We start from the raw sequence: 17,637 nt of genomic DNA on the forward strand, positions 1-17,637 counted from the left end.
GTTCTAGTTCAGTGTTACAGCTCCTTATCAATGGCTAGGAGGCACAACTCCACAGTTTCTGGGTCGTGCTTCTTAATGAGCACACGCTGTCTGATTATGCAATGTGTGGTTCTCAACTTTGTACACCAAGTAAAATGGATATACTGAAAATGCTGGGAATGTTTCAAATCTTTAATATTGGCTGTGGATTATTAAGATCAGTGTTTTAAGTATGTTAAACATTAAAATCATTTCTACAAGCCACAATATTATGAGACCGCAAATGATCGCATTCAAAAAATAAACTTAGTAGTTGACTGGAATGTGCTACTGTACATGCAAGGCATCTCTTTAGCATTCACTATGATGAGATTGAGATGAGAAAATGTGGAAGAATTAGGAACTCACAACTACAAATTTGTGTGTGACTTGGGAAGAAATAACATTATTATTGGTGTTAAATTACCATTAACACTATTATATCATAATATTTCTAAAGTAAAACCATCTTGTGCAGAATGCTACTTGAATAGATCCACACAATTCTACACAAAAATACAGATTCTGAAACTTGGCGATCATTTTTGAGGAAAGCTTTATGAAACTAGTTGCCTTTGTCCTTCCACACGTACACAGACAGTGGACTTTGGAGCTGAGACCGCACTGTATGCAATTCCAACCAACCCTCCATTTGGAACAACTTTGGTATAAAAGGCCCATAAGGAGGTTAAGGTCTCAGTCTCATCTGAGTACTCACCAAAGGAGCCCAAAGAAGAGAGCTGCACAGAGCCTATGATGGGGGACTCTAAGCTCTGTCTTTCTCTACTCCTGATAACACTTACCTTGACTTGTAAGTATTTCGAAATTTACATCATGTTGTTTCTGATTTGGGATACTATTAATATTATTAGTATTAAAGGGAGGTACAAAGAAAAAAACTCAGATATCTCTAGAAGTTTTCCTGCAGGATGAAATAAAGTTTTACATCAATGTGTTTCATGATTGTCTTTACAGATGCCCAAGAGAAGCATGCAACCTGCCTGAGTGAGTTTGAGTATTTTGATGTTAATAATTACAGAATCTTAACATGATGTAAATGTTAATTACCCTGCAGCAGTTCAAGAAATTTACAACAGACACTAAATCTTGGGTGATGAGAGTTAGGCTGAACTTTGATGCTAGCACAGGCATGTAGTATTTTTTCTCAAATTGCTGTATAAAAACGCTGTATGATGCCTTAGCCATACAGAATTTTTTAAAATCATGGCTGAATGGTTGAGGCAAACTTTTGCACATTCTCACAGTACTGGCAGCGTACTGAAATCTAACGCAAGCCATTATCTTCACCAGTAAACGAAAGGTACAAAGCCTACCACAAATATGAATATCTGTACGAAGCTGAGTCCTTGAATGCTATCAATGGTGCTTCACATCTCAAGAATGGACCTAAAGCCAATTGCAAGGTACATACCACAACAGCAACAAACAGCTTTCATCATTCTGTATTTTATGAAATCATACATCATTTTCTTTAAACACTACATTTAGCAGGGAAAAGCTAACATAATCTTTTTAAACAGGTTGAAATTGAAGTACCTCAGACTTGTAGTTTCATCGTCCGCACCACTGGCTGTAGCCTGAATGAGGTGGTAAACATGGACGCACAGGGCAACCCTGTGTTCAGTCCTGCACCCAGCTCTGATGCCTTTGCTGCTGAAATGGAAAAGTAAGTTACATTAACAGTTTTCCATTCAGTGGCACATCCAAGTGCATCAGCAAACATTATGTAATGAAACACATATACAATAGAACTTAATTGTAAAAGTCTCACATTTTCTGTAGATATCCTCTGAAGGTTGTGGTTGATGGTGTGTACGATGTGAAACTGTACCCTGAGGACGGTGAGACGACAACCATCCTGAACTTCAAGAGGGGTATTATCTCTGCCCTGGTTGTTCCATTGCTGGAAGAAGACAAGAATAAGAATATGGTAAGTCTCCCACTTATTATTGTAAACTAAAAAGTAAAGACTTCTCACTTTCTCATGTGAGAAGTGTTTCCTTATGCAAAATCAAAAATAGTGAAACAGCAATGAAATGATATCTATGTTCATACTCATTTCCAGCCCACTATCCACGGCATGTGCAAGACACATTACTCTATCAACACTAGAGAAGAGATCGCAACTGACATCAGCCTCACCAGGGATCTGTCAAGATGTGACAAATTTGTCCCAATGAGAGATCACACCAGCCCCCTGGCGCTCATCTCTGGCATGGTAAGATACCCAAGCAACACATGGGTGGGTCTTCTTTGAAATGATGATAAATCACATTTTTCCTAATGAGAACAACTGATGATTTTCTAACTGATTTTTCCAACAACTCAGTAAGTATACTGACTCATCAAAACTCATAATACTGGAGTAATTATTCTTCTGATTCTGTAAGCTATTTTTAGTGTCTATTTGTAGTGTATTTTGCCATGACCAACTCACATCAGTACAATTACATTCACAATGCTGTTAAATTCATTAGAGAAGAATCTTAACAGCTGAATTCTGTGTCATTCAGCACTACCCTCTTGCCCAGCTGGTCAGAAGTTCACAGAACTGCAACTACAAGTTCGACAATGAGAAGAAACACATGACCTCTGGGTCCTGCACTGAGAAACACATCCTCATTCCCTTCTCTCACAAGTAAGTCCAACCTTGTACTAGACCCTATCAAATGCTCTGTTATGTAAGTGTACATACCGCTATGTCTTGTGCAAGACATCTATAGATTTTGAACCATGTGTTTCTTCCCACAGGGGAGAATATGGAGTTACCAATGTTGGAAAGCAAAGACTGACTCTGGTTCAGGTTTCTCCTCACAATGAAAGAGTCTTTGACCACAGTAAGGCTTGTTTTTATTTGTATTGTTTTGTTTTATACTTGATTGCTCACTAAAGGGAACATTAACTCATTAAATGAATGTTGCTTGTGTATTGTAGATGAAAACATCAAGGGTCTTCACATGGAGGCTGTTGAGGACAAAAGTGTTGTCCAGGATAAAGTTACATATCTGAACCTCCTGAGAGAACTGGCCACTCTGCCCGAGACCGAGGGTGAGAGGAGGGCCAACCTCTTCCACAAGCTTGTCACCATGGTCCGTGGAATGAAGACTGAAACCCTGAGTCCCGTCATTCCCGAGGCTCTTGCCGTGTCTCGTGTCCTGACCTACCAGGTCCTGGCCCAGTGTGGAACCCCTGAGTGCAGCAGTGCCATCATGCAGATCCTCAGGACTTTTGACAGCTCTTCACTCGAGGTTGATGCCACTGTTTTTGCAATGGGACTCATGTCCAATCCCTCTGCCCTCCTGATCAATGACATGCTTGAGATGGCCAAATACAAGCCCAGCAAGCCAATCATGTATGCCCTGAGCAATGTTGTCAAGAGGTGAGTAAAGTTAACCACACTTGATTCTAGGTAGAAGAACAGTTCAGCCGTTTTTGTAGAACAGATACACAGGGTTTAAATTGTATTTCAAACATTGCTCTTAAATAGATTTTACAAAGCTGAAGGAAGACTGATCCCTGAGATTCACGCTGTTGCTGAGTTTATGGCTGCCCAGTTGGGTGACTGTTCTGGTGACAAGGACAGTACTTTCATGACACTGAGGGTGAGTAATCATCTCTATAGATTGAAATGCAAATTTCACCAGTACGCACACTATGAATGTGTACTTTGATTTTATAGGTTGTTGGAAACATGGCTCCAGCTGTGGTAACAGCTAGTCCTGCACTCAGAGCTGCTGTGATCCAGTGTGTGAACCAACCTGCAGCTTCCCCTGCTGTGCAGCAGGCTGCCATTCAGGTCTACAGGCTGACTGCTGTCCCTCAGGAGGCAAGTTCAATTTTTTCAAAGGTTTCACACATTATTGAAATAAATCTACTGTGTGCTCATTTTATTGATCCTGTTTGGTTACAGGGCAGAGAGGTTCTCATGCAGGTGCTTTTGGACACTGCCAGCCCCATGCAAAAGCGTATTGCTGCATATCTGGTACTTATGAAGGACCCCCAGCCCACTGAACTGAACCAGCTGACTGATGCCTTGCCCAAGGAGCAGGACAAACAAGTCAAGAGCTTTGTGATCTCCCACATTACCAACATTTTGTCCTCAACTGAGCCAGAGACCCAAGAGTAAGTGAAAACAGTTGTTTTAGAACATGGTGAGAAGGTGTCCTGATTTGGTCACCATCAGTTGTTTAACTGTAATATTTCTTTCTTTCTACAGCCTGAGACAGAAGATTGGTGATGCCCTGCAGGGTAATGAGATTGGTCCAATTATGGACCCAACCAAGTTCTCTCGCAACTACAAGATTGGATCTGTAGAGGGCAACATGATCTTTGAGGGTACCAGCTACCTGCCCAAGGAGGTCATGCTTGAAATGACTCTGAAGGCATTTGGCTATGACATTGATATGATGGAGGTAAACATTCTGAGCAATATTTAATGGAAATTAAGCTTTGACACAATTTTAAGAGGACTATGTGCAGATTCCTGATAGTAAGTGAAATGTTACCATTACAGATTGGTGTGGAGGGAAAAGGACTGGAGCCAACCATTGATGCCCTCTTTGGAGATGATGGATTCTTCCCAGACACTGCCCTGAAGACAATGTACTTTGTCTCTGACAACATGCCACTTAGAGTTAACAGGATCCTGCAGGATATGCTGCCTGCAATGAAAGGGAACTCAAGGAAGAGACAGGTAGACAGAGAAATCTGTTTTGTATGTGTTAAATGTAATAAATATCTGATTAGTAAACATGAGTTTCAAGTTTTTAAATCTGTGATGAAGTTAGTAATGTATTTTGGACATTTAAATATATAGGCTACCCAGAACCTGATGAGGGAGATTGGGAACAACTTCAACAAAGTGATGAGGGAACTGAAGACCACACAATCTCCAGAAGCAATGGTTTATCTGAGGCTTTTGGGAAATGAGCTGGGATATCTGAGGACCAATGAAATCAGAGAGATGGCCTACTCTGCTGCCATGATGATCGACAACATGTTCAAAATTTTCCCTACCGATGTAAATAAAATCTTATTTTCATTTAAAAATATTTGATAGATTGTATTATTTATGTTTTATCATTTGAGTAATATGTGTATTTTTGTGGGGGGGGTTTCTGCCACAGGTAATGAAGGCACTGATGACCAAGGCTGACAACACAATCTTCGCCCACTACATCTTTATGGACAATGAATTCTTCCTGCCTACTGTCACTGGCGTGCCTCTCAGGATTGCACTGTCTGGTACTTTCACTCCTGGCATCAAGGGTGGACTTCAGATTGCCCGTGACATGGTATGTTATTTTGAAAATTCTTTACAAAAATGTGTTTTAAAGCCAACTAACTGTATAGTTTTCGATTACACAGAATCAACCTAAGTCTACTTTGTTTCCACAGAGTGAAGTTACCTTCATGCCCTCTGCTGGCATTGAGTTTGTAACTCAGGTTGGCTCACACATCCCTGAATATGTGAACTCCGGATTAGAGATGCACACCAACATTTTCCACGAAAGTGGGCTCAGTGCCAAGATCTCCATGGGACGTGACAATGTCAAGTTGACCATTCCTGCGCCAATGAGTCCCACAAAGCTCATCAAAATGACGTAGGCAGAGTTCTTGGTCATTATCACATTGACATGACAGTGAATGGAAATGGACAAGACACACAGTATCCTTAGACAGCTACACCTGCTTGCAATTAAAAGTATGAGGAACTGCTCCCTACAGAGGATATGGTTAACATTATTTACCAAGAAAGCAAATAAGATGTTCCAGGTCCAGCTATATGTAATTAAATCACATTCTTAAATTAGCATCCTTGTACCTTTTCTACATAGAAACACCTTGGTGGCAGTGACTGGATCAGAGGTGACAACCATTCCCTCTATGGTGATGGACAAGGTTGATGTTAGTGAGTGCACTCCCGTCTTCACAGGAATGAAATACTGTACTGCTCTGCACTACACTGATGCTTTCTCTCAAGAGACAGCCCCATACTTTCCCTTCACTGGAGACAGCAAGTAAGCAAACCTTTCTAAACAACCGGCAAATAACTGTTTTTTTAAATAAATTATCAACTGTTAGTTAAATTATTGAATTATCTAAATATTTCTACAATCTTCAACCTAGATTTGCTGTGGAGCTCCACCCCACTGGTGAAGTCACTGAGTACACAGCCACTGTTGCCTATGAGCTCCTCAAGGAGGGAGAAGAGGGTCGACAGAAGGTTGACTCTGTGAAGTTTATTTTGAGGGCTGATGGTAAGTTTTTAAGTTAGTTTATTTACTTTATTCATCCCAAACTGGGAAATTACTTCTCTGCATTTAAACCATCACTGACACACATGCAACATGCAACATGCAGTGAAACACACACAGGAGCAGTGGGCTGCATTCAAGCGCCCGGGGAGCATATATATATATATATATATATATATATATATATATATATATATATATATATATATATATATATATATATATATATATATATAGGGGGAGGGGGTACTCCACCACACCCAAATTTTTTGGCAGTCCGTTGGCGACCGGGGACCTTCCGACCTACCGATCACAAACCACTTCTCCAACCTGTAGGCCACGGCTGCCCCCAATATATATAATATATACTATAGGCGATATGGTAACATTTTCTCAGCTTATTGGCTCATGTGCCCCAAGGAGTTTGGGAGTTGTGTAATCTTACTCTACTTATTGGTCAAAAACAGGTCCGGAGCCCACTGAAGCCAGAGCAATCATGAAATATAACAGAAGGAAGAACGTCATCACAGCCGATATCCAGATACCTGACTATGATGTGGAGGCTGGACTCAGGCTGGGTGTTGTTGATGGAAACACCAAGGGCAAAGGAACTCACTCTATCTCTCTTGACTTTATAAACAAGAACATCCCTCAGCTCTCCCTGGTTGGCCGTGCCAAGTAAGAAATCCACCGTAATTCCTCATAACAGTAATGTCACCCTTGTACTTGAGAATATGCTAATTCTCTTTTACACTGTTCAGTCTGAAGGCCATGAGGGAAGGTATGGTACAAGTCCAACTTCTTGTCCCCTCAATCAATGCTGATGCCACTGTCACAGCTAACATAAAGCGTGATGAAGAATTGGAATTGGAGCTCAAGAGTGACATCAAGTTATTGGAGACCACTTCTGAGCAGAAAATCACAATGAAATATGGTACTAGAAGTTTACAGTTTCTGTATTTTTCCTTATTTCTTTTTTTTTTTTTTTTACGTCAGCCTGGGTCATAATCAGCTGGTTCAGGTCATTTATCTATTTATATAACAAGTTGGAATGGATTTAATAAACCAAAACCTACCCTGAGCTTAAGAGAAATGTTTTTTAATGCTTCAGGAATCTTTTTATTTTTTTCTTTACAGATAACAGCAAGTTGGAGATTGAATTAAAGTCGGATGTGAACTCTGAGATCTTGGAAATCCTTCCATACACTGACGAGATTAAAAAGTATGGTAATGATGTTCTTGACATGCGGGTAGGGGCGACTGATATGACGGTCTGCCAAATCTTCAAGGCATTTGTGGAGGTATGAATAATTGATTTTACAATGATTTTGACTGACTTGATCTTCATTGATTCTTCACTGATTGGAGAAAGCATAAAACATACATTACTTATTCTTTAGGCAACGAATAACCACATAGAAAGGTATGCTGCTGATATACCTTACATCAGGAGCTTCAGAGTACATGATATGCCTGAGATTTCCCTGCCTGAGACACTGTTCTTCAATGCGTAAGTCTGAAAGATTTCAAAAATTTCAACTTTCAGTAAATGTTATTATTGAAAGGTTATTGATTTTTATCATTTTTACTTATAACAGTGAGGCAAAGGTTGTCTACCACTTCAACAATGAGCGCTTCACCATTGCTCTCCCTCTCCCTCTTGGAGGAAAGTCAACAGAAGAGCTTAGCTTCCCACCAGCTTTGACCATACCTCACGTGTCTCTTCAACAGTTTGGACTGGAAATTGTCTCCACAGAGATTCCCATCCCAGAGCTTGTTGTACCTGAGAGCCTGACTCTGTCTGTCCCTCTTTTTGGCAAAGCTGAAGTTTCCACTCTGATGAGGAGTAACCTATATGACATGGAGGCCTCAGTGGCTGCCGGCAAAGATGTTGTGGAGACACCAAGCTACTCAGCTAAGTTTGATGTGAAAGGAACCTCTCCACTTGACATCCTCTCAATAAAGATTGAAGGTATTTCATAGTACAAATATGAAGAAATGAAGAAACCAATCTTACATAATAGATTGTGTATATTTCTGTTACTTATACTGTATATCAGCAAATGAATCTCGAAGCTCTGTCAAAAAATAATCCTAATATCTATACAATTGTCATTTATCAATTATATTTTCTTCTTTTGTGTTATCTTTAGGCTCTGGGATGTTGAGCATCACTGATTACATCAAGGCCAATTTAAAAAGCTCTTTGGTCCATAAATTCATTGAAGCCAGTGTGACTATTGTTGAGGATGCAACAATCACAGACAAAATCAATGTGAGATCAAGCAGCAAGATTGAAGCCACAAGCCCACTTGGTCTCAATATTGCACTGGAGCACACTGGTATGGCTGGAATCAACACTGAAGAAATCTCTGCTGATAGCAACTTTGATGGAATGTTCAAGGCTGGACCCATGTATGGCAAGACCATTTCGACCCAGTCACTCACCATCTCCCCATTCAGGCCAGAGGCAAAGATTGATTCTACTGTTCAGTTTGACTCCACCATTCTTCAGGCCAAGAACACAATTGCAGCAACTCTTGCCAATGGTGAATTCTCAGTTGTGTCTAACACCAATGTCTTTGAAGACATCTTGACACATGTTGCAGAGCTTTCCTTCAAAGACAGCAAGCTGTCACTGAAATGTGATGCAAACGCACTTGCTCTTGGTATGAAGATCCGCAACCAGGCTGAAGCTTCTGCTGGTGCCGGTGAAGTCATCATGAGAATGGAGACAAATGGAGAACATTCTGAAAATAATGTTTACTCTCTGCTGACTGCCTCTCTTGATGTCAATGGTCTGGCTGTAAGCAGTGATATAATGGTGAAGCTCCTTGACAATGAGGCTACTCACAAGGCTACGCTGAAAATGGACAAGGATGGTTTGGTCACAAGGGGAACAAACACTCTCAAGAGCCCCCTGGCCCTGGAAAACACCTTTAGTGCTGAGCTTGATGCTTCAAGGGCTACTCTATCCATTATCAACAAGGCAGCAATGAGTGACATCAAGGTTGATAATGTCAACACTCTGACCATTACTCTCTCTAGCCTTGACTTCAACTCAAAGGCTCAAGCCACCGCAAGTGAGTATGCCTCTTACACTCATGATATCACCATCGACCTGAAACCCTACACAGCTTCTGCAAATGTTAATAACAACCTGAAGCTTCTGGCGGCCAGCTTCATTAATGATGCCCAGCTGCAGGCAGAGCTGTACAAGATGGACTTGACTGGAAGCCTCAAAGCCATCTATGGTGAGGAAGAGATCAAGCACACATATCAGGTAAACTATGCTGATATGACTGCTAATGCAAAGTGCAGCACCACTGGAAAAGTCTTTGGAACTCACATGAGCCACAACACTGAGCTTGAAGTTGTCGGTCTTGCTGCCAGGATCACCAATGACGCACGCTTCAACTCACAGCCAATGCGCTTTGACCACACCATCCGCTGCAGTGTTGTTCCTTTTGATTTCAACCTTGATGCCGTTTTCAATGCTGATGGCGACCTGACTATGTATGGCAAGCACAGTGCCCAGCTCTATGGCAAGTTCCTCCTTAGAGCACAACCCCTTGCTTTTGCTAGCTCACATGAATGCAGAGCATCAGTAACCCAGCATTTGGAAAACGGTTTTACCCTTGAGACGATTATTGACAACAACATGGATACTGTCCTTTCATACGTAGAGCAGAAGACGAGTTTTAGAATGAAGTCGAAATTGAATGACCACATCTTCAGACAGGACATAAGTCTTTACAACACTGCTGCGAAAACTGGCATTGAGAGCTCCAGCACAATCCTCACAAACATCCTCAACACAGCCTCCACAGAGAAACAGGAATTCGCTATCTCTGGCTTCCTCAAGTATGACAAGAGCACAAATGGTCACATAATTCAGTTACCTGTGATTGAAAGTCTTTCTACTTTCTTGGAAAGCATTAAGGTGCTTTTTGTACATGCTGCAGAAGCACTGCAAAACTATGTCAACAAGGCGGACATAAGGACTAAACTTGAGACTCTTTCACAACATGTCAATGACTTTTTTGCTCAAGTGGATATAGAAGGCAGTCTAATTCAGACAGAACAGCATCTAAGGGATTTAACCCAAAACTATGTCATCTCCATGGATGATGTGAAAGCCTGTTTAAGGAATCTGAAGGTTACCATTGAGAAACTGCTGGCTGATCTCCCTGTTTATATGCAACACATTTCTGATGTAATGAAGGACATTTTAGCTATATTCACCCTCCCTGATACCCTCATTCAGAAGATACAGCAACAGCTGAATGCCATTAATGATGAATATGACATCAAGGCCATGCTTGTATATGTGATTGATAGCATAAAAGAGATGGTCCAACAGATTGACCTTGGAAAACTGAAGGGTAGCAGCATCGCATTCCTGCATGATATTGATGCAAAGTATGACATCAAGACTCAACTACAGACTTTCATGAGTGATATCAAACAAACAATTAAGGCCATTGACATGCAGACATTTGTTGCTGAGCTGAAGAGGTTCATTTCATCTTTTAACTTTAAAGATCACATTGAGGAACTAGTCAGTCAAATTCCCACAGAGATGCTCAATGATGTAACAGATTATATTAGGGAAATGATTCAGGACCTTGACATCCTAGGTAAGATCAATACAGTCTATGGCAAGATGGGAGAGTTGATTGTAAAGTTTGAGGCTGACAGAAAGGTTCAAGTCATATTGGAAAAGCTTGTGGAGCTCATCAGGCAGTTTAGAATTGAGGAAACCATTAGGGCTGTAGCCAAGATGGTGAAGGACGCAGGCATTACTAGTAAATTTATGGAGGTCTTCCAGGGTGCTATCAATTACTTGAAAACAACTGAAGTTACGGATATAATTTCAATGTTCAATGAATATATTGGGATTATTGAGAAGAAATTGAATTCATTTGATTATAATGACTTTGCGGATCACATCAATGGACTGATAGCGAAGTACACAGCTTACGTGAATGACCTGATCAGGTCTCTTGAAATCCCCCAGAAACTTGAGGCAACAAGAGATTTTGGCAACTTTGTCTTATCGTCTGTTCAGGGATCTGTGGAGCAACTGAGGGAAATTCAAATCACAGAATTTCTAAAAACTGTGAATGATATCTTTGACCAGCTTGTGTTAAGTAATCTTAGGGCAGTTGGTGAAATTATAAAGCAAAAAATTATAAAACTGGATGTCAATGCTGAAATTAATTCTTATCTGCAGTTGGCAAGAAAGTGCTATATTGAGTTCATAACTATTACCACTGATGTATTCACGAGTATGGCTGAGATGATTAAGAAAGTGGTGCCTCAGCCAAAAATTGTCAGTGAGATATTACAGATCATTGAGGGGCTCATTACTGGGTTGAAGAAAGCCGAGCTGAACATGCCACCCTTCACCATTCCTCTCACTGATCTTGTTGTGCCTTCCATGAAGTTCAGCATAGATAAGCTTCACCAGTTTGAAATCCCACCACAGCTGGACATCCCTGAGTTCACGATCTTGGGCTTCCACACTATTCAAGCCACAACCATCTCAACTAATGACATTAAACAGAGAATCATTGATTTGATCGATTTTGTTCTTAACTTTGAGATGAAGATATTTAATATGGCTGCTTCATTTGGAGACCTGACTGTGAACTACTTTCCAGTCTTGCCTGAGTTTTCCCTTCCTGAGATTACAGTGCCTGAGCTCTCCGTTCTCACTCTTCCTCATGTTCCAGCAGAGAAACTTGTTAAAACTCTCCAACTCCCAACATTTAAGATGCCAGTCATTCCCAGTGAGATCATGATTCCAGGATTTGGTAAACTGAGTTACGAGGTAAAAGTCAACTCCCCCTTCTACACAATTAGGAATGCTGCTGAAGTCCAGAGCTCTCTTGATGTAGATGAGACTCCTCAGCTGACAGCTTTTCTGACTTCCCAAGGAACATCTCTCAGCTTTGAAATCCTTAACTTCAATCTGGATTCTACTGCTCGAATTGTTGTTACCAACAGGGATCGTGTGACTGCTGCTGAGACCCTTAAGTTCACTCACAATTTTCTTGCATTAGACCACCAGGCATCTGTGAGATTTTATGACTTCTCAGCCCAGGCCTCAGCCAAGACCATAGTAAAGGCCACCACAGCATCTTACAATGCTGAGCTTTCAAATGAAGCTTTCTTATCTACCATGGGTGGTTTATCTGTCACTAGTGACACTTCTTATAAACATGTGCTCAACCTCCCCATCATGGGCCTCACCGATGAGACATCTGCAACTCAAAAAGCTGTGGTCCGCCAGGGAGGCACCTCTATTACAATAACTGTTGGGAATCAGGGTACTTCCACCTTCAACTCTCAGGACAGTATTCACAAGAGTGACCTGCAAGTCACGGTCAATCCAAGTACAGTCAAGTTGGCCTTCAATAGTGACACAGACACATTTATTTATAAGATGAGACAGGCCCTGAGCGCTGACTTTGTCAGCTTCAGCCATTTCAAGTTTGATATTCGCTCTGAAGCAGAAGGCCCCGCAGTCAAAAACAATCTTTTCGTGGGCTCTGTGAATGCCAATCTGCATGACATGAAGCTTGAGCTGAAGGCAACCCATAACACAGACTTAATTGGTGTTGTCAATGGAGCCCTACACAACATGATTGATGTTGCTCTCTGTCCCAAAGAGGTTGTGTTCAGCTTTAAGAATAAGGGTAACACCAAGGTCAGTTTCAATGATGCTTTAACTGCCAAAATTGATCTGCAGAATGATTACTCAGCCATCTTCAAGCCTGACAACCAACAGATAAACACTGTTGCTCTGGCCCGTCTTAATCAATACAAACTTTTCTGGAACGTCACAGTAGAGAACAATGAGAGGGAAGCTGCCATCCTTGCTGCTGTAGAAGGGGAAGCAAATCTTGACTTCCTGACTAGGCCCATCAGCATTCCTGATGTCTATATTCCATTTGTTGACTTCCGTACCCCAGCTATCAGTGATCTTGACTTGTATGATCAAACCGGGCTGAAACACATTTTGACTACCACTGAACAGACTGTTGATTTGGATGCAAAGATTGTTTACCAGAAAAGCCGGGCTGCCCCCCTTGTTGACATGATGGGTCTGATCCAGATTCCCTCTGTGGGTAACCTGATTACAGAGCTGTCCTTCAAGTCTGCCATCATTAATCTGAATGCCAATGCTGGACTGTATGCTGAGGATGATCTTGTCTTCCGTCTTGGAGCTACCACAGCCTCTGTGTTTGAGGCTCTAAAAGCCAAACTTGATGGCACCACCAGTCTGACCACCAAGAGAGGAATCAAGTTGGCCAATTCCCTGTCCCTTGAAAATCATCACATTGAAGGCACTCATGACAGCACCATCAGTGTGAGTACTGAGACTTTTGAAACAACAGTCTCTGTGGCTACTGTTGCAAAGATTGCCCTGCCCATATTCAACCTGGAAGCAAACCAAAATCTGGTTGCAGACACCAAAACCAAAGCAAATGCTGTGTCCACCTTGAGTATGAAAGGTGATTTCAACATCCCTGTGATCAAGGCTGTTGGAAAGACTGAGGCAGACCACAGTCTGAAACTGGAGGGAACCTTTGAGTATATTTCCATGGAGGCATCCACTAGGGCAAATATGGATGGCACTGTGCTTCAAGATTATCTAGTTGTGGGAGTCCTGGATAATGAGGTTAATCTGTATCTGAATAATGATGGCCTACGCTCCACCTCCAAAGTTATTGGAGATGCCAAACTTAACTATGGCACCACCAAAGTCATTGACATGGATGTAAATGAGAATCTTGCTGTTGAAGCCTCCCTGAGCCGTGTGTATGCAGTGCTGAAGTATACTGGCAACAATGAGGCAAACTTGTTCAATTTCAACACCAAGGGGAAGCATATTGCCCAGGGAACCATTGACCTTGCACCAACATCTTCTTTAACTGTTGATATGGAGATCGACATTTCTCAGCCAAGCAGCCTGGGTGATCTTACCATCTTTGAGAAAACTGTTGCTGAAGTCACAGCTGTCCAGCAGAAGATGTCTACCAATGTCAAGTTTGTAAGCCCTCTGTACACCACAAGTCTGGCAGCTGAAGCAGAGTGCAGTGCTCCTGTCTTCAAAGTCACCTTTAAGTCCTCTGCAACCTCTGCCATTGTCTTCTTGGAATATGACCTGGACTGTAAGTTTTTTCTTCTTAGCAAATAATACACTTTTACATCTTAAATAAAAAAAAATTATAAGGTTTAACTGAAGTCAATTTGCTTCAACAGCTTCCACTACCATAAACTTTGAACATGCTGGTGTAAGCCTCACTGGGAAAGTGGTTTTCACCCATACCGATCTGATCATGGACATTCAACATATGCTCTCCCATACTCTAAGGTAACATTTCAAATAAGAATTGTGTGTGATATCTTGTAGATTTTACAGATGCAATTTAACTTGTTACTCTGAAAACACACATTTTTAATCATATCCCAAGAAAAGACACCATATGATGAAATAGATTTGTTATTTCCTGTAAAATAGTTTTGTTTCTTGGGTAAAGTTGGCTTTTTTTACTATAAAAAAAGTTAAATATTCCTGCCTGTCTCTACAGTGACTCTCGTCTCACCCTGAATGTGGACGTAACAAGCCCTGCCTTCACCGACATGAAATTGCGTTATGCTGTCCGCAAAGATGGAATCAGCGCCACAATTTCTATCCCATCAACTGGTTTCCTTGGTCTTCAGCTCCATGGCAGGATCCCATCTCAGATAAATACCAGGCTTTATGGCCGTTATGCTGTAAGGATCTCACATTGCTATTATATTTGCACAATTGCAATAATCAAGAGATTTACTTCTCATTTTGTTTTTCTCTGTTAAACAGTCTGACCCTGGGAAGGATGTTGATATCTTCACCGCCAGAGTATCTGCCAAGGATGCCTATAAAATGAATCTGAAGATGGTCTTCAACATGGATGTCCCTGACATCATGCTCAGCGGACTCCAGGAAAAACTTCCTGCCATCACCTCTTGTTTGTCAAGCTTTGCTGAGAAATACCAACTGTTCAGATATGCTGCTCAACTGAACAATATTATTATTTACTATACTGAGGAGGTCCAAAACATAGCAAACAACCATGCCCCAAATCTGAGCCAGATTTCCATCCTCTTTAGAAACACTGTTGTTCGGTACCAGAAGACTGTTCAGGTCTTCTTTAATGCTGCCATAAGGTTCCTGAGGGAGACCCATGTCAGACTGCCTGGCTCTGAGGAAATGACCACTCCCATTGAGGTGCTCAACAAGATGACCAGCAGCATTACTTCTGGGGTAGAGAAAGCAATCCAGCTGGTGACTGTTACTGTAGAAGATGCTTTCAGTGCCATAATTCGCATGATTAGTAAAATTCAGGTTACAATGCCCATTGGTGATGTCATGGCTGGAGGCAAAATAATTGACAAGATCAGGGACAGAGTAAAGGCTTTGCCTAATCATGTTGTGGATGCTATGAAGCGCCTGGAGAGTCTAGACATGCTCCTGGAGAAACTGAGTGACACCTTAAAATTCTTTGTTGACAAAGCTCAGGACTTTGTTGACAACGCCCTAAAGTCTGATGTTTTTGATGCCGTTGCTGTCTACATTAATGCTTGCTATGACAAACATGAAAGCTTCATGAAAACAGTCACCAAGTTTGCAAGCACAGTTGGGGACATTGAGTCTATAAATGGCACCATTAATTACATTCTGGATGTTTTCAGATCTGTAGTGAACCAATTTAACTACACTGTTACTGACTATGTGCAACAGGTTCCTGCTCAATACAGAGCTTATGTAAAAGTTAAGGGGGGAAAGCTTGAGATTAATCTTTGATTCCACCTTCACCAACAAGCTAAAAGGGTGAAATTGCTGCAGTATTATCTAAACATAAAAGTGTAAGTGTTCAAAACAAAATTCTAGAGGAACACAAAGTATCATGTCCAGTTTTGTTTAAAAGTAGATAGAAAAGCCGTGGATGAGCATATAATAATGGTATTACATGTAACAACAGCAGATATAACAACCTGTCTACTATGTGTGTTACAATTCTAATTTGTATGTCTTTATGTTTGGTCCAGGTGTGAAATAAAGTGTTTACCTAATAGAGCTTTGCAGAAATTATTTCTTTTCCCCACAATGGACAAAACCTTACTTGCCTCTGCATAGAAATGGGAAACTAATTATATGGTGATTAATTATGTCTATAAAACACAATATATGAATGCATGAAAAGTTACTAGTCAAACATTTTTTAGAAGAAAAAACACCCTGATTCAGATTCATGAACAAGCCTACAGATTCACAGATGTAATGTCTGTTAGCAACCAGAGGGGGTCACTGGAACATTTTCTTTATAATGCATAAAACAACTGTTAAATGGCAGTGAGAGTCCACATGTCAGTGAATGAGTCAGTACCAAAAAGAGACTGGGACCAGAATGTTTGTTTCTTGGGGATAGGATTGATAACTATGCCATCATTGTCAATGTGGCTACCTGTGTTGTGTTTCTGTACTTTACATTTTCCACTTTCCACTTCCAGTTTCCACACAGCACACGCTTCCACACATTATTCTGTAAAAAGCCAAATGAGATGTTGCACTGTACATTGATTATCAGCAGATTTGGTTCTGCATATAACGTAGCTTTCCCAAAGCCAAACAGCTACTTTCCAACCAACCAACTGTGGAAAATATGCATTCCAAATTCATCTGAGAGGCAAATTGCTAAGTTAAAAAAATATGAGCTTGATGTTAATATTTGGACTTAAATTGACAGTACACACAGTGGACGGCCTTGTTAATTTGTACTGAACTATATAATTAAGTCCATAAGCTTCTGTTCGCTGAAGTGTATTGAAAAATGATGTTATTGGGATTGATAGGTTACTGTTTATTAAGCAAACATTTGGTTCCAGCTGGCCTTACATAAAATGCAGTACGTGATAGCATGTGTTAAGTTCATTCAATACAATTTAAATGTATTTTTGTAAAAAAAATAAGTCAAACAAGTCTAGGCAAGTCTAGTTAAGCTGAACCCCTAATTGAGCATTAAGAAGAATACTGTCAGAAAGTGAAACCTTTGATTCATGACTGTCTCGCCTTAACAGTACTGGAACATGTTATCAAGTAGTTCCTGAGGACACAAGAAGACAGCAGTGAGTGAGATGTAAGGCCATGTTTTCAGAGTGCCCTAAAACAGGTGAAGTGTAATAAAATGTACACTAAAATAAAGTTTCTGCATAGAGTCTACACAAACAATTCCAAGCCCCTTTCTGTCCGGGAATAGTTGCTCAGCAGACTTGCTTAAGTTACACA

General features: G+C 40.9%; 1 protein-coding gene across 1 annotated transcript; it reads left to right on the forward strand.

The window, feature by feature from the left end:
- Positions 1-774: 774 nt before the first annotated feature.
- LOC121621807 (apolipoprotein B-100-like) lies at positions 775-16,155 on the forward strand. The gene is made up of 28 exons (XM_041958444.1): positions 775-829; positions 994-1,023; positions 1,330-1,442; positions 1,560-1,705; positions 1,822-1,969; positions 2,105-2,257; positions 2,553-2,677; positions 2,791-2,876; positions 2,974-3,418; positions 3,527-3,641; positions 3,719-3,865; positions 3,950-4,161; positions 4,256-4,451; positions 4,553-4,732; positions 4,856-5,059; positions 5,166-5,333; positions 5,437-5,642; positions 5,877-6,059; positions 6,169-6,299; positions 6,764-6,974; positions 7,058-7,230; positions 7,434-7,597; positions 7,697-7,806; positions 7,895-8,268; positions 8,450-14,479; positions 14,571-14,682; positions 14,900-15,086; positions 15,172-16,155. Exons 1-28 carry the CDS (start codon positions 775-777, stop codon positions 16,153-16,155), a joined length of 11,388 nt encoding a protein of 3,795 aa, XP_041814378.1.
- Positions 16,156-17,637: the final 1,482 nt, after the last annotated feature.

The sequence above is a fragment of the Chelmon rostratus genome, chromosome 18 (genome assembly GCF_017976325.1).
Source record: "Chelmon rostratus isolate fCheRos1 chromosome 18, fCheRos1.pri, whole genome shotgun sequence".
NCBI classification, from domain to species: Eukaryota; Metazoa; Chordata; class Actinopteri; order Chaetodontiformes; family Chaetodontidae; genus Chelmon; species Chelmon rostratus.

What these genes read in the sequence shown, in the direction of transcription:
- LOC121621807 (XM_041958444.1), top strand. Translation starts at nt 775, where the DNA reads ATGGGGGACTCTAAGCTCTGTCTTTCTCTACTCCTGATAACACTTACC. An exon ending in GGAACTCAAGGAAGAGACAG is followed by an intron (nt 4,733 to 4,855) that starts GTAGACAGAGAA and finishes TTAAATATATAG; the next exon opens with GCTACCCAGAACCTGATGAG. An exon ending in ATGCTCTCCCATACTCTAAG is followed by an intron (nt 14,683 to 14,899) that starts GTAACATTTCAA and finishes CTGTCTCTACAG; the next exon opens with TGACTCTCGTCTCACCCTGA.